General features: G+C 38.8%; 2 protein-coding genes across 10 annotated transcripts in view; one reads left to right on the top strand and one right to left on the bottom strand.

Annotated features, from left to right (window-relative positions):
- LOC121725421 (AN1-type zinc finger protein 6) overlaps positions 1–12,424 on the top strand; it is a 31,227-nt gene extending 18,803 nt beyond the window's left edge. For 5 of the 6 annotated variants that reach the window (XM_042112402.1, XM_042112400.1, XM_042112401.1 and 2 more), the window contains 3 exons: positions 6,597–6,776; positions 10,265–10,406; positions 11,020–12,424. In XM_042112402.1, coding sequence (XP_041968336.1) covers positions 6,597–6,776; positions 10,265–10,406; positions 11,020–11,168 — 471 coding nt within the window. In that variant the 3' untranslated portion in view covers positions 11,169–12,424. Of the gene's footprint in view, positions 1–6,596; positions 6,777–9,198; positions 9,697–10,264; positions 10,407–11,019 lie in introns of those variants that run through there. The other variant, XM_042112399.1, reaches the window with a different exon arrangement.
- A 124-nt stretch (positions 12,425–12,548) lies between these two features.
- Positions 12,549–22,159, bottom strand: LOC121725419 (scolexin B-like). Of its 4 annotated transcripts, none has more exons than XM_042112395.1 (7): positions 21,763–22,159; positions 20,684–20,852; positions 16,168–16,342; positions 15,630–15,782; positions 13,945–14,082; positions 13,361–13,534; positions 12,549–13,160 (listed from the first exon to the last, which is right to left on the bottom strand). In XM_042112395.1, the coding sequence occupies exons 1-6, from the start codon at positions 21,869–21,871 to the stop codon at positions 13,379–13,381; spliced, it is 900 nt and encodes a 299-aa protein (XP_041968329.1). In that variant the 5' UTR covers positions 21,872–22,159; the 3' UTR covers positions 12,549–13,160; positions 13,361–13,378. The 4 variants fall into 4 exon arrangements, with proteins under 4 accessions (XP_041968329.1, XP_041968330.1, XP_041968327.1 ...); XM_042112396.1 differs by having other exon boundaries at positions 12,549–13,166; positions 13,372–13,534; XM_042112393.1 differs by having other exon boundaries at positions 12,549–13,534.
- Positions 22,160–22,573: the final 414 nt, after the last annotated feature.

Genomic DNA, 22,573 nt, shown 5'->3' with positions numbered 1-22,573 from the left:
GCGAATTTGAACTTTATGCAGCGGTAATAAATTACAAATTGACTCTCCATTTTATTTAGAAAACGTTTGTATGGGAAATAGAAAAATGCTGTTTTGAGGATTTTCCCGGCAATTATTCGAATTTTTCTCACCTTTTAAACCTTCCCTAGACCTCCACGAATAATTCAAGACCAAGATAAGATAAATCCGTTCAGCCGTTCTCGAGTTTTAGCGAGACTAACGAACAGCAATTGATTTTTATATATATAGATGTAACACCTATCTTGAAAAATATAAAATCTGATTTATGTGTGTGTGGTGGGATTGGAAGGGCATTATTCATTATGAGCTGTTACCGCCAGGCAGCACCATCGATTCTGAACTGTACTGCGAACAATTATTGAGATTAAAGCAAGAAGTTGAGAGAAAGCGGCCGGAATTATTAAACAGAAGGGGTGTGCTTTTTCACCATGATGACGCTAGACCTCACACATCTTTAGCCACTCAGCAAAAATTACGGGAGTTTGGCTGAGAGGTGTTAATGCATCCGCCGTATAGTCCTGACTCCTGACCTTGCACCTTCAGATTTCCACCTGTTTCGGTCGTTGCAGATGTCAGGTTGACATCACAAGAGGACTGTCAAAACCACTTGTCGCAGTTTTTTCATCAGAAACCCCAAAATTTTTATAGCAATGGGATCATGTCCCTACCAACAAGATGGCAAAAAGTTGTCGAACAAAATGGCACCTATATGTACAGTCAATTGTAAATAAACTTTATAAAAAAAACCTTTTGAATTTTGATATATAAAATGCGAATAAACTTTGTCCCCAACCTAATATAATAATATACATAAATTTATGAAACCGTATTGGTTGAGGAATGAGGATAGAAAAGTAGGTTGTTTTATACTTGTGAACTAACTAATTTATTGTTCAATTAAAAGGTGTGCAAAATGAACATAATAATTATTAAATTATAATAATAAGCTCACTTTTATTAACAACACATTTTCTTATTGGCAATTTAGCCATGTAAAATTACATTACCTACATTTAGAACACTTTACTTCTTACTTCTATTGAGTACATTTAAGATGCATAATTGTTGGAATTTGACCTCATAACATACATAAAAATATATTTTAAATTAGGTATACATAATACTTGAACCTCCCTCTTAAATCAATCTTATCTATTGCTGAAAATATCGTAAATAAACCAAATTGCAGTAGATGATTGCAGTTTTCTTGCTTGCACAGTAGAATTTAGAGCTAAGATTGGTAATTTTTTTATAGTTCAATGAATCAGAAGAACAATAAATCTGCTTTGATAGAGGTCGTTTAATCCTGTGATCATACACATAATATTATGTAGACATTTTGAAGCATTACATTTTCCCCCTTTTCAGAAATTTCCTCACAGCAAATGTTTAACAATAAATTTTTTTTTCGCAATTTAAACAAACTAGAGATCGCCTAATGGTCGAAATTCGACCTTAGTTTCAATGACATTAGGACTACTACCTATATTTTCTAAAAAATATTGACTTTAACATTTTTTTTTCAACTCTTGTCTCTGGGACTTAGCTGATCTCAGACTGGCCGTGTAAGCATTGTCTAATAGTATCTTAGATTCAATAAAAAAGAAAACTATATATAATTCGTACATGTATAGGCTTGTTAGTCAAAAATCTGTCATTTCTCATGTGTGTGTATTGTAGTGTGTCATGTGTGTAATGTTTTATTTGTTAAAAAAATGTATGATAAAAACATAATTTCAAAATAATATTAGTTCGATGCACTCCTTCACCATATAAACTATAACTGTGCAAAATTTCATGCACCTACGTTTCCCCATTTTTCGTAAAAGGGTTACCTACAAAGTTTTTCGTTCGCGTATTAATAATATGATATGATGGTATTTCTTTTGCATACTACTACATTATAATAGGTCCTTACATATGAAATTGGCGTTTGTATGGGAGGAATATAAAGTCCATCTTTTTTTTGTATAATATATTCAATTAATCAAAGTATGTACCATTGTTATCGATGCATTTTTGCCATCTTAAGGGTAGTTCGTTGATCCCTCTACTAAAAAAAAAACGGAGGGACGAGAGTCAATAAATTCTTTGAATGCGGTTTGGAGTTTGGACTGCCACATCAAAGTTGATTTTTTTTCCTTGTAGGAAGTTATCCGGAAGAAATTCCGGAAAAAATGGTAATCTGTTGGAGCAAGGTCCGGGGAGTACGGTGGATGTCGCAGACATTACAATTGCAGCTCCTCCAGTTTTGCGGCCGTCTGTTGTGCAGTGGTGGTCTAGCGTTGTTCTGAAGCTGCAGTGGCCTAGAGCGATTGACCAGCCTTGGTTGTTTAGCAGCTAGGTCTTCCATCATGGTTTGCAGTTGCTGACAATAGATATCTGCCATAACCGTTTGGGCAGATTTTAGAAAGCTGTAGTGAACGACACCGGCACTAGTCCACCAAACACTCAGGATTAACTTTTTCTGAGTCAATTTTCGCTTAGTGCAGCGATAATTGTGTGATAGCGATTGCGACGAACGCTTCCGATTATCATAAAGATCCGATTTAAAATCCCTTCATTATTGTGTCGGTTGAGCAATGTAACGCAGCAGTCGACGCGTGTTTTCTGGTTTGCTTCACTCAATTCATGAGGTACCCACCTTTCAAGTTTTTTATCTTCCCAATTAGCTTCAAGTGGATTAAAGCAGTTTTATCACTTACACCGAAGCCTGCTGCTAACTCTGAAGTGGTTTGCGACGGATCCGCTTCCACAATAGCCATTAATTCTTCATTATTCATTTTGGTCTCGTCACTCGTGTCGCCCACGGGGCTTGTTCTGAAGGTCGAAATTTCCAGAACGAAAACGTTGGTACCAAAACCGTACCGTGTTTCTTTTGCGACACCAGCGCCATACACATTGTTAATTCTTCGAGCTGTTTCTACAGCAGTCGTGCCACGGTAGAACTCATATTATTCGTAAATAAAGCGATATTTCAATTTTTCCATTGTGCGATATGAACGACTCCAAAGAAAAAAATATAATCAAGAAAAAAACAAATGAATGACTGTTTTGGAAACTCCAATGTACCAAATAAATGAATATGTGGTGATACCGACAATTCGCCTAACATTCCGGGATCGCGCTATCGAAGTTTTCTAAGTGCGTCGCCACAGTGTTTATTGTAGCCCAAAAAACGAACATCGTCTTTTTATTTGTTAATTCGAAAGAGTACTTAATTACAAATCCCCGAGTAAAACACCCAGGAGTCTCACTTTAATAGTTTTTGAATTATATCGAAAAGAAAATCCCAATCCCGCGATCATAAAAAGTGAAAAGTTATTATATTTCAAAATAGATACAGATTAGAAAAAAAAACATGTAATATAATACTTGTAGGACATACAAAAAGCTACATTATTAACCCTTTTTTAGTCGGCTATCACTTATGGGGGCCATGAAAACGAAGAAAATCGATTTTCAGTTTTTATTTTTTTCTGATTAAACTAAGTCGATGTCGAAAGCGCATGTTACTTTAGATGAAACATAATCATCACCACTACCAATAGTAAAAATACCAAAGTACATTTAAAAATATTTAGTACTTTTTAAGCTTTGACAACTATAGTTACTTCGCAGAATTTGTTCCTTGTTAGCAACATGATCGAATAGTGTAACAAAAAACAAAGTCCACAAATTCCACCAATCCCGGATTTTTTAAAGTCATAGAACTCAAAAGTTCCACGTGTTAGGGATTTGGTATTTTTACTATTGGTAGTGGTGATGATTACCTTTCTTTTAAAGTAACATGCGCTTTCAACATCGACTTAGTTTAGTCAGAAATAAATAAAAACTGAAAATCGATTTTCTTCGTTTTCATGGCCCCCATAAGTGATAGCCGACTAAAAAAGGGTTCATAATGTAGCTTTTTGTATGTCCTACAAGTAATTTTGGTCCAATAAATTATAAATTGTCCAATTTTGAAATATAATAACTTTTCACTTTTTTATGAACGCGGGATTGGGATTTTCTTTTCGAGTTAATTCAAAAACTATTAAAGTGAGACTCCTGGGTGTTTTACTCGGGGATTTGTAATTAAGTACTCTTTCGAATTCACAAATAAAAAGACGATGTCCGTTTTTTGGGCTACAATAAACACTGTGCGTCGGTATTATATATGTCACAGTCCACTGGTTAAAATAGCCATTCAAAACAGCTAGCCCTTTGACTGAACAACGCCATTTAATCACACGGCTATACGTCATTTAGCCGACTTCTTGACTGCAACGTTCAACACTACAGCTAGACGACGCTTAGCTAACTGGTTAATTGGCAAATTAACTAAGGTGTACATTACTTTAGTGTTATTATTACACAAGCGTAATAATAACAAGTAGAATATAATTTGTATTCTAAGGTTGGGTTGCACCAGAGGCGTGGTTAAAGTTATGGTTATAGTTAAATATGGCGTCCTTTAGCTTTAACTTTAACCTTCACTTTGGTTAAAGTTAAGGTTAGTAAGTAGGTAAGTCTCCGGTTGGAGAAATTCACAGATGTCTGTTGCGTTTATTTTTTTTATTGAAGCTACAGGTAACGGGATTGAGGGTATAAAAAATTGAATTATCCGTAAAAGTCGACACAAAAAATATAACACTGTAAAATATAGTAAATTTTCATATACAATATACGTATGAGCGGAGGTTAAATATAGCGTCCTTGGACGCCATATTTAACTTTAACCAAAGATTTGACATTTTGCACTGTAGTTAAAGTTATAGCTGTTAAAGTTAGTTGGTGCAACCCAACCTAACTCAGTTTGAACACAATTGCAATAAATACCTTGGTGATTTATTTCATAATCCCGTAATTTCTCCTCGAATATTTGTTTGAATTTTGATTCACTCGTATGTGGGCACATTATTTCTGTCACTTTAATAACTTTTGTAACGTATATTTACGAAAAATATCTTAATACAATCACAAAATACCGGCTAGTTGACGCCATATTGTAAACAAAACGCATCTAGCGCCGCGGTGGTGAGCGCTGAACTAATTCAATCAAAGTGCTGGTTTTGAATCAGCTGTAGTGTTGAACGTTTTGAGCGACTGAAATATTCAATCTAAAAGCTAGACGTGTGATTGAATGGCGTTGTTCAGTCAAAGGGCTAGCTGTTTGATGGAATGGCTATTTTAACCAGTTGGCTGCGACATATACGACAGTTGAAATGTGTCACGTGGGCTCCGGCCTGACCGAGCATAATCGGTCGGAAGATCTTCCGGCCTTCACACATATCCCACAAATGTTTAATATAAACTTGAATTTGGAATTCACTAAAGAGGAGAAATTTGAGATCAAAGTGGCATGTACAACAAAATGCCAATTTCATATTATACCTAGAAAGGACCTAATACTAAAAATAATATCTTGAGTTGAGTCATGTAACATGCATTATATGTATGAGCTGTAAAACCACATGAAAATGCTGTGCATATAATGCTGGCACTCGACATAGGCGAACGCGTTGGCCAACGCGTTCGCCTTTACAAAATATAATAATATTTGTCACAAGCAATTCTCGTGTTTTCCTTATGGCGGCTCTCGACATAGGCGAACGGCGTCTGCAGACGCGTTGGCCCAATGTGTAGAACGGGCGTTCGCGCGTTGGCCAACGTCTAAATACCTACGGCCAACGTTGGCCAACGCGTTCGCCTATGTCGAGAGCCGCCATAAGGAAAACACGAGAATTGCTTGTGACAAATATTATTATATTTTGTAAAGTCTAACAGCATTCTTGCACAATAGAAAACAGGCAGTAATATTGTTGTAAGTAAAAAAATATAGAGGACCATGTAAGAATTATAGGTGGCAGCACCTGTCTATTGCTGATAATCGGTTTTAAACTGATCTGTGACGCCAGGTTGCGTTTTTCTTTGCGTAAGAGAACGTAAAAAAGTAATAGGTTAGAGGCAGGACATGACAAATAAATATATAAAAAAAATCAATCTTAAGTTTTGGATTCGCGACATATTTATAAAACATACTGCGCTAAAATCAGGCGCGGTCCCAAGGGTCATTACCCCCCCCCAATTATAAAGGTCAAATTGAAAAATCTCAAAAACTTGCCAAATAATAAAAGGAAATTTCTAGCTATCCCCTAACCACCACTGCGTCCGACCTTAGACAGCTGTCAACAAAAACAAAAAATTAGCGTGATTAGTGAGTGCAGAGTGGACCCCCCCCCCCCCCCCAATTTTAGGCTGCGACCGCGCCTGGCTTTATCAAAATCGGTTCAGTGACAAACACAGACACACAGACAGAAACACTTTCGCATTTATAATATTGTTATGGATTCATTAGATAAATAATTACAAAATACATAATATATTGGTTCAAAAATTACTTTTTATAGGTGTGGTTAGGTGTACTTGTTTATACACTTTATGTAAAACCTCTGGATAACATTTTGAATCTGCGGGTTACACAAAAAAAAAATCTCTAAACCGTCGATTGCTGGTACAGTCTACGAGCGTATCACTCGACTGTTACACTCGCTCTTTTGGCATTATGTTGATCAATAACTCTGTGTTTTCAGGAGGCGTTAAAAAAGAAGCAGCAACCCCCCGCGACGACGCCGTCCCCGGTGGCGAGCACGTTCGTGCCGGCGCCCGCGGCCACGCCCCTCGCCGCCGCCGCGCCCACCGTGCCCAGCCTGCCCAGCCTGCCCAGCCTCGCCGGCCTGCCGACCTCCCCCAGCCTGACAACCACCACAGACGTGAGGCCTTTTAACGCTCTTTACCTACTGCCTATTCTCACCACTCACCAACATCCAGGCTACTGTGGTCCACAAACGTGACGCTATTTAACGCTCTTCATCTATAACTTCAAAAGTAACCTAGTTCCCTACCAAACCAGTCACCTATACCCTGGTGCCTATAACATCAAAACTTACATTCAGACAGTGGTACAGCACATTATTATATTATATCACCTATAAGTTTAAAACTTATCAGGGCAACTGTGGTATTTAGCATATTATATTATCGTCATTTATCTACGATCAGCGTCATAACTCACAAGGTAAACTCCATTATTGGCACATTAAGGCTAACAGCGCACTAGCGGCCAGGTCGCGGCGGCCATCGAGATAGATACCTTAGTATGAAACTGCCAAAGACCACGCGCACCCTGGCCGCCACGCGGTAGCGGCCACGCCGTAGTAAAACTATGGCCACGCCGTAGCGGCCAGTGGCCATCCTCGATGTTCCCGCTAGTGCGCTATTGGGAAAAGTTCATTTCTACAGAAAATGCTATTATTGACATTAATAGTATTTTCAAACGAAAATAAAAGTTCTTATAATGCTGCTGCTGCTGCTTCTTTTAAGATAATAATTTAGAACCAGTGCACACTAGTTCAATTTAAAAGAATCAAAATATGCATTTTACTATGCGCGGTCATTGACAACGTTGTTTTAAAGGTGATATGGGATATCACCGATAAGATCAAAATGCGTTACATCCAGACTGTCTCGATGGCGGAATATAGAATATTTTTAGGGCCTGTTTCACCACTTTCTGATAAAGTGCCTAATAGGCTATTCACAACTTTTTTGACATAATCTCCATACTTGGTGGATAGCCTTATCAGGAAGTGTTGAAACAGGCCCTTAGACTTAAAAACTTCTTTACTAAAGATAACTTTTGAAGTTGTAACTGTTTACAAAACTCAACTGCAGAATTTGTCGTAACTCGTAGGTAGAAATTTTGGAACGTGTTTGAAAAAAAACTTAAAATATGTTCAACGTTAGTAACAATAAATTTAACGATTTCACCTCGTTTTTGAAGAAATATTTCAAAAGTGGCTTAATGTTGTGTAACGTTGAAAATATGTCAAAACTACAAAATATAACATAGAGAAAAGAGATAGACACACTCGTCTGTTAATATTCACGTCGCGGCTAAGGTCGCATCATGTCGCATCGCATACACTTCCGTGTAACAATGCTGATAAAACCAATTAATCAGAAAACAGTAATTACACGAGTATTATAACGAACTACGAGCTCTATTCATTTACCTGATGACTGTCGGAGGTATGTGTAATTAACAAAACACAATTAGCTAAGTTGGTAACTATAATAATATTATCAGAGTAGACATAAATTATGCTCCTATGGATGTTATAGTACGAGAGCCCTAATTTTTCTTTATTACTATCAAGCAAATTTTTTGTGAGTAGCTTAATTATTAATAAGACGAACAACTTTTTTATTTGCGAAAAATCTCGAAAGTGGTAGCTAACAGCGGGGCTAAAATGGTCGCTTTGAAGAATCATGATATGAATCATAATATGATTAATTTTTCTAAAATCGCAAAATGCAACTGCTTGCAATTCATTTCTGTATTTTTGTACTGATTTGACATTTGTCAGTTTGACAGTTTTGACAATTCATTTGCTGAATTGATTGAGAGGAATTGATAATTGTGACCATTTTAGCCCCGCAGAGATAGAAAGGATTTCATACTTTGAATTGATGGTCCTAAATTATGGACTGTTATGACTATTAATATACAAAAAATCAGCTCGTTAGGGTTCCGTTATAGGGTTCTGTAATCAACAAAACTTGCTTGACTACTGAACCCTAAAACGGAACCCTAACAAGCAGATTTTTTGTATATTGATAGGTTAATCTATAATTCTATACATATTATAAAACAAAGTCGCTTTTTTTCCCTCATGCCCCTTTGTTTCCTTTAATCTTTAAAACTACGCAACGGATGTCTGTTGCATCTTCACGTCCTAAACGAATGTGTTGCAATTTGGTATGGAGCATAGGTACGGGAAGGATTAGTTTTTACAAAAATTTACGATTCCACTCGATTAACGAATTGCTACTTGCTAATTGCTAATCAACGAAACTGTGGGCCACATCTAAATTTTACTTACAAATTAAATTAATTGAATCGATCATGGACGATATTGCTACTAAATTTTGTGTTTACACGCAATTAACAACTTAAAATTAAGTTTAAATTTAGTTAACTACTTATCAACTTAATACGTGTAAATCAGCCATAAGTCATAACTTATAACAAATATTGTGAAAAAAAAATTATGGCTTTTATGTGACAAATTATGTCAATCAAATAAAAACAATTTTTTGGAAAACTTACTGTAAACAAAATTTATAAACATGTTTTTGATCAACTTTATCCGTTTGTGTTTTTCCTAAAGTAAAAAGTTTATTTTATATACTGATAAGCCTTTGATAATGATCACTATGTTGCTACTAACACAAGAAAAACATTCTTAAATAATGGATAATGGTGCTAACAAAAAGGAGTCGAAGGGGAAAAAGTCTAGCTCGCGGAAGAACAGTAGATCGAGCAACAGTAGTCTCAACACCAAATCCGCCCAAAACGTCGGCCTCCCGCAGCCCGATTCCACTAGCGTCCAAAATAAACGAACGTCCGCTGAAATAAGTGACAGCGCGCATCTGCCACAGGAAAGGATTACCGAAAATTCCCGCCGAAAATATTCCAAGATTAAAATAGACGGGCCCACCTCGATAAAAAGATCACTCAACAATGCTAGAAGTACGGCTGTGCATTTGACGGATCTGAAGGAGGTGTTCGAAGCTCCTAGCTCCAGTACTGGAGCTGGACTACCGATCGGCAAAAGGACGCTAAAAAGGGTTGGTCTCCAGTCAGCAATGGCCAACCAGTGTCTCCATAATATTATGCTTTACACAGGGGAAATTTCTGTCACTAAAATACTAGCATCTAGCAACCTATTATTATTAAAGCTTAGGCAAGGTTTTTAGGCTTAGTCGTTTGTCGAGGGCCTGCGGGCGTAGAAAAATCAACCATTTTAACTAAAATTAAAATAAATACATAAGTATAGTTGCACTTAAAACTCGCTAAGTCGCTAGTTAACAGTTACTTTATCTAGGTCTAGATAACAGACATTGAGTTTATCTTTAAACTTATATGATTTCCTATTCATTGATATATATTGTTTGTGATCATATTACGCTTAGGTGATACGTTTTATATTGTGAATGATTTACTCATAATTTTATTGTGATAAGCTTTTGTATCCTAGAATTTTAATTTTACAGCTAATATTTGAATTACTAAGTAGGAACCAATTTATTAGTTGCATCGTATCAAGTTGTAATTAAGAACCATCAAAAATAAGTTATGTTTCCTTACCTGTTGAAAATGACAATATTGGTAACATGATGTTCGTATGAATTTCAGAAAATCGAGGAGGAGAGCGGTGCGGGCACGAGCGGCGCCAGCACCGGCGCCTCCGACACCGACGCCGACGACAAGGATCCCAGCAAGGACAAGAAGAAAAAGAACAGGTGCGCCGTCTGTCGCAAGAAGGTTGGACTCACAGGTGAGACTCTCGTTGTACTAATAATTATTAATAACTGAGATATTAAGGTTGCTGAGATTTTTAAGGGATTTTATTTAAGTGCTCCCTAGACGATCATTCAGCATGACATGCATCTACGTGACATTATTCATTGTTGCATGATATGCCGATCGCAAAACGATCATGCGTGCATGGCACATATTGCAGGACGAAAAATTAAAGAACTTGTCAATCAATGCACAGCACGTACTTTGCATGTCATTCACATTAATCAATACAATAAACGATCATGCGTGCATGGCAGCACGTACACATGTAATGCTGAATTATCGTCTAGGGAGCGACTTAGACAATAGTTTGCTGATTATGTGGTTACTTGTTACACTAACAGCAAGGTTTCAACAAACAAAATATTTAAGGCCAGTTTGTCGACTTATTCGCTCATGACTTTCGCAGAATCCACGTCTGTTTAAAAAACACAGAATCGCTAAAGATGGTCAAAAAGACATCTACCATAGAAACCGAGTAAAAAGAAAATTTGAATATACTTTATGAATTCGTTAATGTGAAAGGATACAAAATAGTGTGTCTATCTTGTAGCATGTAGTGATAATATTATATTGTTATGTGTCAGGGTTCGAGTGCCGCTGCGGAGGTCTGTTCTGCGCGGTGCACCGGTACAGCGACAAGCACGAGTGCTCGTTCGACTACCGGGAGCTCGGCGCGCAGGAGATCCGCCGCAACAACCCCGTCGTCGTCTCCCAGAAGATCCACAAGATATGAGCCGCCGGCGCCGGGCCCCGCCGCCCGCGCCACACGCCACCCTGCGTCGGCTAGATTCATTTGGGGCGAATTTTGCTTAAAGAGGTCGGGCAACACCGCGACCGATGTGCACGACGCCTAACTCCGGCGGCGCCCCCCCTCGAGCGGGGCATCGAGCGGTACGCGAACGTCATATGCAGTGAAACCGGGTTTGAGACCCTGCTGACTTGAAAATTTTATTTGTTTTCATTTTTTGCTCCAGTTTTCAGTTGATGAGTTAACCTCCCGAAATATTGACCTAGCGTTGGCGCGAGATCGCAAAATCCGTTGCTCGACCTCTTTTCCTTCTTAAAGTTGTAGATAATGTTCGTTTCGGGTAGGTATTTCATAATTATTTTCGAGTAAAGGTAGAGTTTGAAATGGTCCATTCACCTCCATTGTAAATATTAGATGTAATTAATTATAGAAACTGAGTACTCTATATTGTAAAAAAGTAAAATTCCAAAAAAAGCTACATTGTTAACGATCGAAAAGGGAGCACGCGACGACGTCGCACTAACAATTGTAAGCTGAAGCTCAACGACGGGAGCGGCTCGTTATATTGCCTAGTTGTAAATTGTACAGAATATGTTAGGCTGCTCACTTTTGACTCGTGTTTTGGCGAAACACTCGCTCCGCCCGGCCGGCCGACGCCTTCGCGGCGCCACGGACGATACTTTCCGATAAATTTAGTTTTTTATTTTTGCTTTTTAGTGGTAAAGTGTATATTTACTGTAGCGGGCGCCCTCGCTCGTCGTCCGGCGGCGGCGATCGCGGGCAGCCGGCGGGCTCTCCAAACTGTCGGTTAGTTCGGTTCGGCGCGACCGATGTCGCTCCCGACGCCAACTTTGTGTGAAAATTAAAAGTAAGCCTATGGATAGTTATATACGTTTATGAGTAGTGGACACTTTATATTATTACGCATTATATAAGTAGAAAACAATTATTTAGCTTTTTTTCTTTTTAATCACAATATTATTCAAAATTGTAAGTTGTATTATATTATAACGTTTATTTTAGTGTATTACGGCTGCGATCGTCCACGTTACGCTAACAACTGATTGGCTGGACTCAATTATTTAATGACTTTTGTTGTATATTTTGTTAGGTCATTGATTAATTTTGATCACTATGCTTGAACGTAATCGGGTAAACATGTTAATATGATTTTTTTTCTATCTCGCTGTTTTAATTTAGTTATTTCTTCTATTAAAGTCATTAAATTTCCAAGAACACTATATTTATTTTATTTAACGACACCCAAATCAATAACCCCGGCTACTCAACTATCCCTATTGTTGGTACTGCTTCTGCAGTGAACCTATAAGATACATAGAGGGCATTCGGCAAAATAAACTTTCGTAACAATATATAGCTGTTTATTAAAAATTATTTACAATAACTCTCTCAGTAGTTCATTGGACTAGCAAATGTCAACATTTTGTGAACACTTATAAAACTATAGGATATAGTCAAGATTGGTTAAAGTACTAAAAGGGAATAAGAATTTTTTGTCAAACATATCGCAGTCAGATCTGCTTCTATCAGGTGCTAAGGCTTATCCATAAAGTTAATATACCTAGAGGAATTCCGCTAGGTATATTAACTTTATGGGCTAACACATGATAGAAGAGCTTAGCAGCTAAGCTTTAATTTCCTCGTTTGAATACACGATTTGTTTTCAGAATGGGAAATAGGTAGAGTATTTTCATTAAGTACAATCAGATAAATTGATCCATAGGCAAAAAGCGAGTCTTACGTTATTAACGCCCAGTTTCTGAGGTTTTTTGACGAAAGTTTCTCAATTAACTATTTCTTTTTATTGACTGACTACAAAAAAACTTAGAAACCAGGTATAAGTCGCATTATGTCAATCTCACGCATCAGATTATGATTGACTTTGCATACCCGAGCGAATAAGATCGGTCCGCCATCTGCCTATGAACCAATTTTCTGGTGGTATGATATTACAATATTGGACCAAGAGCCTGCGATGGCAGACCCTCCTCAGTTTAGGAAAGCTGAAGGTTTACCAGTTTGTGCCCTTTACTGAGGTGAGAACGACCAGCTACTATGAAGTTTCGGTCGCGGTTACTTTAGGAGGTATCCAGTTCTGATATGGGGTCTGGCCCGTCTGGCCGTCGCGCGTCGTAGGCTCTTACTCTATAATCTATATAATAAGTCGTGTGAGCTCATATGCCGGTGACATTTCTGATCCAGTCCCTGGCGGTGGCGACGCGCGAGAACACGACGCGCTTGGCGGGCGCGCACGTGGTGGCGTCGTCCTCTACCCACGAGGCCACGCCCACCACGCGACCCGCGCTGATTAGCCCGCTGCCGCTGTCGCCCTGAAACATAATGATTTGAATGACCTCTACCATTACATGTATAGTCAGTTATAACTCATAACTCATACAGCATACTAAACTTTAGTCATGTGCTCATAATGCACGACATACGTCATTTTATAATATCGCTACTTATTTCTTAAACTCTTTTTGGCATTGTTTGACAGGGTATAATTTATCTTGATTATCTCTGCTCGCATTAAAGTTGTCTATACGCGCTTAAATTGACGAAATAAAGATGCGATATATGAATATTGTATATGCAGCGCGCATGTGACGACTGACAAAATTCTCCAGGAAAAATGCGGTCTACGTAAGAAGGAACATCATATAGGTAAAAAATGTCTTAGGTATTAGTTTTAAAAACTGTAATTACCTCCATACTCGGAAATACAGTTGAGTAAACTTACGTTACACGCGGAGTCGTACTTTGGCGGGCGGCCCTTCGCGCACAGCATGTCCTGGGGGTTGTACTGCTCCAGCTCCGAGCACACCTCGTCCGACTGGATCTCCAGCTCGAACACGTGCATGTCGTGCCGCATTACGTCCTGCAAAGTATTTCATGTAATATTACATTTCATTTGATAAATTTAACTTAAAGCCGAGAACTTTTCAATCGGTCTTAGTATACACTGGTATACACGTATACAATACCGTCCGAAGTCCGTAAGAACGTCCAAAAACCCAAAAAAATGACCAGATTTTCCTCTGTGTTCAAACACCCAGAAAACTAAACTGGCTCTAATATACAAAAAAAATAAAACATAGGAACACAGCTCAAGCCTTGCTTTAATTCTTAATGAAAAAGTACTTAAATTGGTTAAGTTTTGGAGAAGGAATCAACGGACAACGAATCGAAGATTTTCTGTTCTTTTATTAGAACTTTTGTCGTGTTGTCTATATCGCGCTCTGCGGTGGGAGACTTGAGATTGGTGAGACAGCAATACATTTTCAAATACCTATTTTCAATTTCTCTCGCCCCTGGTGTATCCTCTTAAAAGAAGCTATTTGTCTACAGTGATCAGAACTTATCTTATTAATTATATCTTTTTTATCAGGAATAAGATTAGTAAATATTCCGACTTAATCTTACGATGTAAGGCCTTTAAATAAAGAAAAAAAAAATAAGATTAGTAATTATATGTTGTCAATAGAAGTGGCTGTAGCACTGATCTCCATTATACAAGTACACGCGTACTTGTATAATGGAGGTCAGTGGGCTGTTATAGTCTCACAGACCCTTGTAGGTAACCTTTTTGTTATATGCACATATTTTTGACAAAATTTGTTCTTAAAATTGACTAATTACTCCAAAAAAATCGTATAACCCTGATGGAGGCCTGCTACGCTCACAATTATTAGATGGCTCAGCTCTATGCAGGCCACTTCTATTATTCGTTCAGTAGAGAGACTCACAATATCCTTACGTTCATTAATAAAAGCAAAACCTATAGACCAAAACTGACCTAACGATAAAGAATGCAGAAATATAGAGAATAATCAGTTTCGGTTTAAGTAAATGAGATGCTAAGATGCAATTTTTTTTTGCAAAATTTAATACTTAAATTATTTATTAAAAAACAAATGTAGGTAGGTGACCAAACAAAAATTATTGTGAACCTATACAGATCTAACGTAGACCTATTGAGGTCATTTTGATTTCAAAAATCCTTCGATGGGGTGGTAAATTTGTGCAGGTAGGTACTTAACTCTGCCGTAATTTACCGTTTTTAGAGTCTTAATATCTCATAATTTGAAAGCTACAAAACTATAACAAAAATACAGCAATAATCTTTTGTTTTTCATAGGTACTCATGATATCAGCTTCCAAAGTAATACCAATTTATTTAAATTCAAGCGTACATTCAGTATCTCCCTAGTATAATTACAAATTACGGTTACTTGAAACACACGCCAATAGACAACAATTGCATTAAGTACTGTATACAGTATACTGGACGTTTGAATTTTTTAGGTCAATTTTGAACTAAGATAAGTGAAAAAATAGGATTTTGGCGCGATTTCGGCAACGCGGCAAATGTATGGTCAAGGTCGTTTGCTCAGGGGATGGCCTTAAACTCAAACACGAACGTACCCCGTGTGTCTCTGCGCCGTACCCGGCGTACCCGACCTGCTCGCCGGGCGGCAGGCGCGCGCGCGTGTCCACCTCCGCCGCCGCCATCGTGACGCCGTCCAGCGGTAGCGGCGACTCCAATTCCGCCAGCATGTAGTCAAAGCGAGCCGCTATCTGCACAACAACATGGTATCTGCTATCTGCACAACAACATGGTAGCCTTAACTTGTAAGGTGATATAAAATTACAAGCCGTAGTCCGTACTGCCTACCTAAATTAATAAATAGCAAACAATAGTAACATTTTAAAGATCCAGCTTGGTCAGAAGAAAGAAAATAATTATTTAATTTCATCGGGTGATTAAGGAAATATAAGGAAACTAAGGCCCAGACGGCTAAAAACTGACGAGGCACGCGTATATACCCGCGTACGCGTACTACCCATAGGGAACATCCCATGGTGGGTAGTCTTTCACACTACCAATTTCGAATGAACCGCCTTGTCCGCAAATTGCCAGTCTATATATTTTGTCAGTCTCGTTTCAAGAAAGCTCCTGTACCTGTTTGAAGTGGAATCTCTCCGCGTTGAGCCAGTAGGGTCCGACAGTGAAGAGCGGGTGCACGACGAGTCGCTTCACGCGGCGCGAGACCCCCGAGCCGTCAGCCGTGTTGTTGGTGCCCGCTAACACCTCCAGCCCGCCGGTAAATATTGTGCTGGAATGACGGGAGAGGCTGCTGTTTAGGGGTTAACGTGCTATGTAGAGTGCTAAATGCGAATTTTACAGCTAACTTGGGCAAGTCAAAATTTGTGCGGGCGAGCCGCGAGCCGAGAGTGTACTCGAGTCTCGAGCTCGTGGCTCGTCTCGCGGCGCGGCTCCCGTCGGGAGCGGTAGAAGCTCGAGGTCGAGAGGGACGCGAGCTTTGTGTTTACACTCGCGCTTCGACGCGAGCCGCGAGCGGCGAGACGCGCCACGAGCCGAGCCAGCCCACGAGACGCGAGTATAAATCTCGCATGTAAAATACTAAGTGCGAATTTTACAACTAACTTGAGGAAGATAAAATCAAAACAGTGACAAACAATTTAATTTCAGTATGGCAAGAAGTGAGAAAAAAGCTTACTTCCAATAATACATTTTTAGGACATCAGCGCCACCCAGCGGAGTGGGGTGCAATAACAGTACATAGGTTCAAATTTTCAAAAGATTTTAGCATATTTAGTTAGTTTATAAATAACACATAATTAACAAAAGAAATACAATAAAAGTATTGTAATTTATTAACCATAAACTAGATAAACAGGAGCCGCCAGAGCAAGCCGGATTCAGATTTTAGACAGTTTCTCCACCGCAGACCACCTCCAGACAGCTAATGAAATCCTTGAAAAGTACTCGGAATTTAACAAACCTCTCTACCTAGCCTTTGTCGACTATACAAAAGCATTTGACTCTATTAAACACTCAGCTATATTTAATTATTTACATCCCTTTATAACCAAGACATAGATTCCACCTACATAGAACTCCTTAGAATCATTTATGCCAATAGTACAGCAGATATAAAACTCAACACTACCGGTCCTAAATTCTGAGTACTCAAGGGCGTCAAGCAGGGTGACCCGCTCTCTCCCAAACTTTTTACCTGCGTCCTTGAACAAATCTTTAGAGAACTGGAAGGTAGGGGCGGCAATAGGCACTGAAGTTGGCAAGAAAAGGGTAAAAAAACCTTCGCTTTGCTGATGACATTGTCTTGTTCGCTGCCACAGCCGCTACCCTATACTATAAAAAATGCTCCAAGACCTGACTGACTCCAAGACTGAGTGCTGCAAGCCTTGAGGTGGGACTAGCAATGAATAGGTCCAAAACTAAAATAATGAGCAATAGCACGAAGCATAGGGTCGAGGTAGACGAGCAAGAAATGCAATTTTATGTGGACGAGTACATCTATTTGGGCCAGTTAGTCTCCATTGAAAATAGACATGGGAATGAAGTAGATCGCGGAATCGAAAACGCCTGGAGGAGCTGCTGGTCCATGAAGACGCTGATGAAGAGGGATTTACCTATCTCCCTGCAGCGAAGACTCGTCGACATGTGCATTCTGCCCGTTCTAACCTAGTACCTACGGTGCACAAACTTGGTCATTGACCGATTTGCAAAAGTCCTAACTCGGGGTATGCCAAAGAGCGATGGAGCGCTGAATGCTAGGAGTTAAACTTCTCGATAAAATGAGAAACAGCATACTGCGCTCAAAAACGGGAATCATTAAGAATGTGGGAGTAAAGACGGCGCCCTTCTTTACCTACCTATTACAAAAATATACATAAAATAAACACCTTTAAATCTTATTATAGTCAGGTTAAGCAGGTAAATAATAATAAACAAATAATATATTTAATCATTTGCCTGCTTTGTATATTATGTGATTCATATTATAATTTTATTTTATACTATTTGTGGTTTCGGATAATGATGGAGGATCGACTCACGGCGCGGCGCCCCTCTTGCCTTTCCACTGCGCACCAGGGCGCCGCGGCGCACAGTTTGGGAACCCCTGGGCTAGTAGGCTAGCTATACAATATTATGTATAACAACAACGGTGCTTGAGGCCTAGAGAACAAGATGATTATATTTGTATGAACTGTGACGACTGACGAGTTACAACGGCATGAGGGTGTCTGGTGGTGTACCGTGAATACTAACTACCAGTTGAACATCAACCACTATTGTTGTTTGTTTGTCATTGAGCGGACTTGACAAGCATGTTAATATTTTTGTTTCTATACATAATATAAAGGTTATAGGTAATATTAGGTAGGTAAGTATATCTATAATGAATACACTGTATGTAGACAAAGTATAAAACCACACTTTACGTATATTATGGGAGTGTATGTGCGCCGCAGACTCGATCACACAAAAAGTGTGCCGTCTCACTCGTCTGCGATCTCCCTATACTTAGAACATAATGTTATACGTAAAGTATGGTTGTTTGCTGTTGCGTTTGGAAAATTGAACTCGAGCTACTCACATTACCTAGGTACTGAGTTGTAATTAGCCAAGAATGCCAACTTATGCGCATCCAATAGGTAATTACAAGCAGTAATTATTATAAAGTACTTACTTACCTGAGTGATTTTTAGTAGTATGTACTTAATAGATGTAACATGCGCGTTTTCCCTGAACCTCTTGCCTACCAAGTACTATCCCACACTACCTACAATGTAAACATGGTAATTCCAACAAGATAATCAGGGACTTACACGGAAAGTTTCGTCAGAACTCTGAGCTAATTACAATAAACGCCGCCGTCCCATTTTGTTATCATATCATAAAAATACATAGTGATATTTTTTCTTTAAATAGCCATTGTGGAACTATAAAAATCGGCCAAGTACGAGTCAGACTCACGCCGGAAGGATTCCGTACCGTTATGGACATGGGTGTAGCCAGGATTCTATATGGAGGGGATTAAGAAAATATACATTATACAGCCTGGAGACACACATACAGACATCGAAGTCTCAGTAATAGGGTCCCGTTTTTACCCTTTGGGTACGGAACCTTAAAAAGCAACGCGCTGATAAAGTTTTTTTGGGCCAAGGCAAACTCTTTAGCTTTTCTTATTGGTTGTTAGATAAATCATTACTTATCATTATCAGATGTTGCCAGTTTGTTAAGCCAAAATTAGTTTTTGTGTTCGACACGTTTAAGAAATATTATATTGATGGTTTTTAAATTACGTGACAAAAACCATTTTGTCGCTTACGCCCTTTCCATTTCTTGCTGTTGCATTTCTTGTTTTCTATGAGAGGCCGGGCCGGCCTCTCCTAGAAAACAAGCAATCTAAAACATAATATCTAACACGGTTTTTTACCTTAACGCGGCGTCACCTTAAACTTGTAGGAGCGTTTTAGAGTAATGTGTTATACCGTGTAGCTGTTCTACGTATTTACAAGTACATGTGAACGTTCGCTTGATTTGACGGCGCTGACCAGCGGTTCTCGTCGTGTGATTGATTTAAAAGCAGTTTGCCAAGAGTCAATCTTACCTTAATTAACTCCTGGCATCCGTTCGACCACTCCTACATCTTTGTAAGGGTTGCATATTGTATGGCATAAAAGAGCCAATTAGATGATCAAGAAAGTCTATATTATGGCGTCACACACACGGACGGACACGGACACTATTAAACTGAAATGTGTTATGTGACACTGAAGTTATTTTGGTTATCAATATAAGAATAATAACGCAATTTAACCAGTCAGAAACATGATTTACGGTGTCGGTGTTGCACGTAACACGTTATAATGCGTGTAGATGACGTCACTCATATTTTGTGGTAAAACCCGAGATAAACAATGTCTTGAGGCCACGGCCCGCAGCAGTAAGTAAGTATACAATGTACTGTACCTATACAATATTTATGTTATTATCGGGACACTAGTACAATGTGGGCACCCGGCACGCAAAATACTTGATCACATAATATAAGGAAAAACGCATATCTAGTTTTAACTTTAATTGTTATCGTTGTGCTATTAAAAACAAAAACAATCTTGCAAAACCCACCTTAGGAAACCCTGGGGAAAACATTTAAAAAAAAATCGGCACTGCAATTTAAATTAAATATTATTGTAGTACTTACATCTCAGTGATGAATAATGATATTGTGATACGACGAGATGAGAGTGCAACCGATATAATATAGATGATAGACGTTATGGCTTATACTTAGTAAACAAACTTTCATAGTTCGTTTAGATTATGAATTATAATATTTTATACTTCTGTAGTTAGTTTCGATAGTATTTCATCTGAGAATGCTAAATGAGCCTCAAGTCGTTGACATAAGGACTCGCAACAACTAAAGGAAGTCTGAACAGGCTATACAATGTACGGTATGTACCATCGGGGAAATTGATTCCTAGCTGACCTACGTCATTTAGTCGGCAATGTATTCAATGTTAGCTGTCGGTTGGATTGGTTTGACTTAATACGACCAAATTACTTAGGACCGCCATCTGCCTAGGAATCAACTTCTCTGATGGTACATAGGGGAGTTACTAAACTCTTCACTTACCAGTGGGCTGCTGTCAGGATCCATGTGGGGCTTATGATGGTACCACCGCAGGTCCGACCGAACAGCACCGCGGACGGGTACTGCAGGTGGTTAGGCTTCGCCCCTACTGCGCTCACTGAGTTCACCTCATTGGGGATCTTCACACTGCCCCAATTCCCAGAATTCGTTACTGAAACGTAACGAGTTGATGAGCATTTGTCACGGTCGAAGCCTGAAGGTTGAACCTGACTCATCAGAATTACGGAGTAGCACATAGGTAGTATGTGTACAATGTACTTAGTTGTTATATTATTTTCCCTGTATTGTGTATCGTTACTTGCGACATGGAGATCCTAATCCGTACCAGCTGTGAATCAGATCACTTTCAACCGCAAGAGGAGTTTTCATTAAAACAATGTCCCCTTGATATAAATGAAGGCTGATGATAAAAGTTTTACGAGATCATTTAACTGTGGATAAAAATGTTTAACAGGAAGCACTAAATAATATTGTGTTTTATGTACTTTTAGTAATTTAAATAACAAAAGTACAGGATACCTGTAACTTACAGCTGACTTTGTTATGCTTGCTGCATTACCAAACCACTAACCTGCGGTTGGCTTTGCAAATAAAACTATGTTTGCAAACTTTGTTTATAAAAATAACAAAAACCTGAACATATCCTTTGACATAACCTACAGCCAGATAGATATAAATTATGATCAGCCGGGTGCTTGGCCACTATCACCTTTCCTTGTCATTGCGAGGTAAGTTTTTTGCTACCTGAGTACATGCTAATTGGTTTTATGACTTGTGAGATAAATGTTTATCGATATTTAATTTAAAAAACAACTAGTATACTGTCTACATAGATAGAACTTAGATAAGAGTCTATTATGTATATAGCAATAGACCTAGTTACATTTCATTACAAATTATGGTACCTACATGATCCGTTTTAACCAAGTCGTTTCAACCTTCGGTTTTCGATAAACATTGTTTTCCTTGTATTACTATTGACTATAGTCAAAGTTGACTATAGTCAATAGTAATACAAAGATGCTATAGTCACTACACTTAATGCACAGGGATTTACTCACGGTAGGTGTTCTGGAGTTGCTCCACCGTGTGTTTCCGCAGCGCGCCGGCGCACGCGGCCAGCAGCGACACCAGCAGCACACATGTCAGACTCACGCGGTGTTCCATCATGAATATTGTCTCGTCCTCCGCCCTGTATGTTATATAATATGTCAGTGGAGCGGCCGTAGCGCAGCGCTCGCGGTCTGTAATTGCACGTATTTATCGATCGGTAATCGAGCTGGGGGCTGTCCAATGTCTTGGCGGTAATTATATCGATAATAATAATATTGATAACGACCGCGACACCGCGCGCGTCGACCGCCACCACTTGATTACCTAGCGCGACTGCGACGCGACGGGAGCCGTGCTGCTCAGCGCGATCACAAGGAAATTTCCTGATTTCAAATCGAACGAGTATCAAAATTATACGAATGATGCTGTGATTTATAGCAATATTAATTATAGCATTCGCAGCGATACTAGGAAGAAGTATTTGATGTGCGCGACTGTTCCGCAGTTGCTCTTTAAGCCCTAAGGTCAGCCGGACAGGTTTCTCAAAGATTGTCGGGTTTTCACGTCCACAACGCACGTCGCACACTCATTTGGAAACAATAATATTATATTGTATAAAATATGTATAAATATTAAATAAACTTACGTTTACACACTCCACATTCAAATGAAGTGATTTTATATACCTATATCTACACACCACATCAGGAACGTGCAAAATCAATTTATTGGTAATTTAAATTTGACGGTTTAAACATTCACACCACAGTTGTAAATAAAAATGTTGGAGGCTTGTTTGACGTGTGTTCTCAAACTTGA

This window comes from Aricia agestis, chromosome 3 (genome assembly GCF_905147365.1).
Source record: "Aricia agestis chromosome 3, ilAriAges1.1, whole genome shotgun sequence".
NCBI lineage: Eukaryota > Metazoa > Arthropoda > Insecta > Lepidoptera > Lycaenidae > Aricia > Aricia agestis.
This window is presented reverse-complemented; position numbering and strand designations above follow the sequence as displayed.

Coding starts and splice junctions, on each gene's coding strand:
- LOC121725419 (XM_042112393.1), bottom strand. CDS start 21,871: ATGATGGAACACCGCGTGAGTCTGACATGTGTGCTGCTGGTGTCGCTG. Junction 16,343..20,683: donor ATCCTGACAGCAGCCCACTG/GTAAGTGAAGAG, acceptor ACCCCTAAACAG/CAGCCTCTCCCGTCATTCCA. Junction 14,083..15,629: donor ACGGCGCAGAGACACACGGG/GTACGTTCGTGT, acceptor AATACTTTGCAG/GACGTAATGCGGCACGACAT.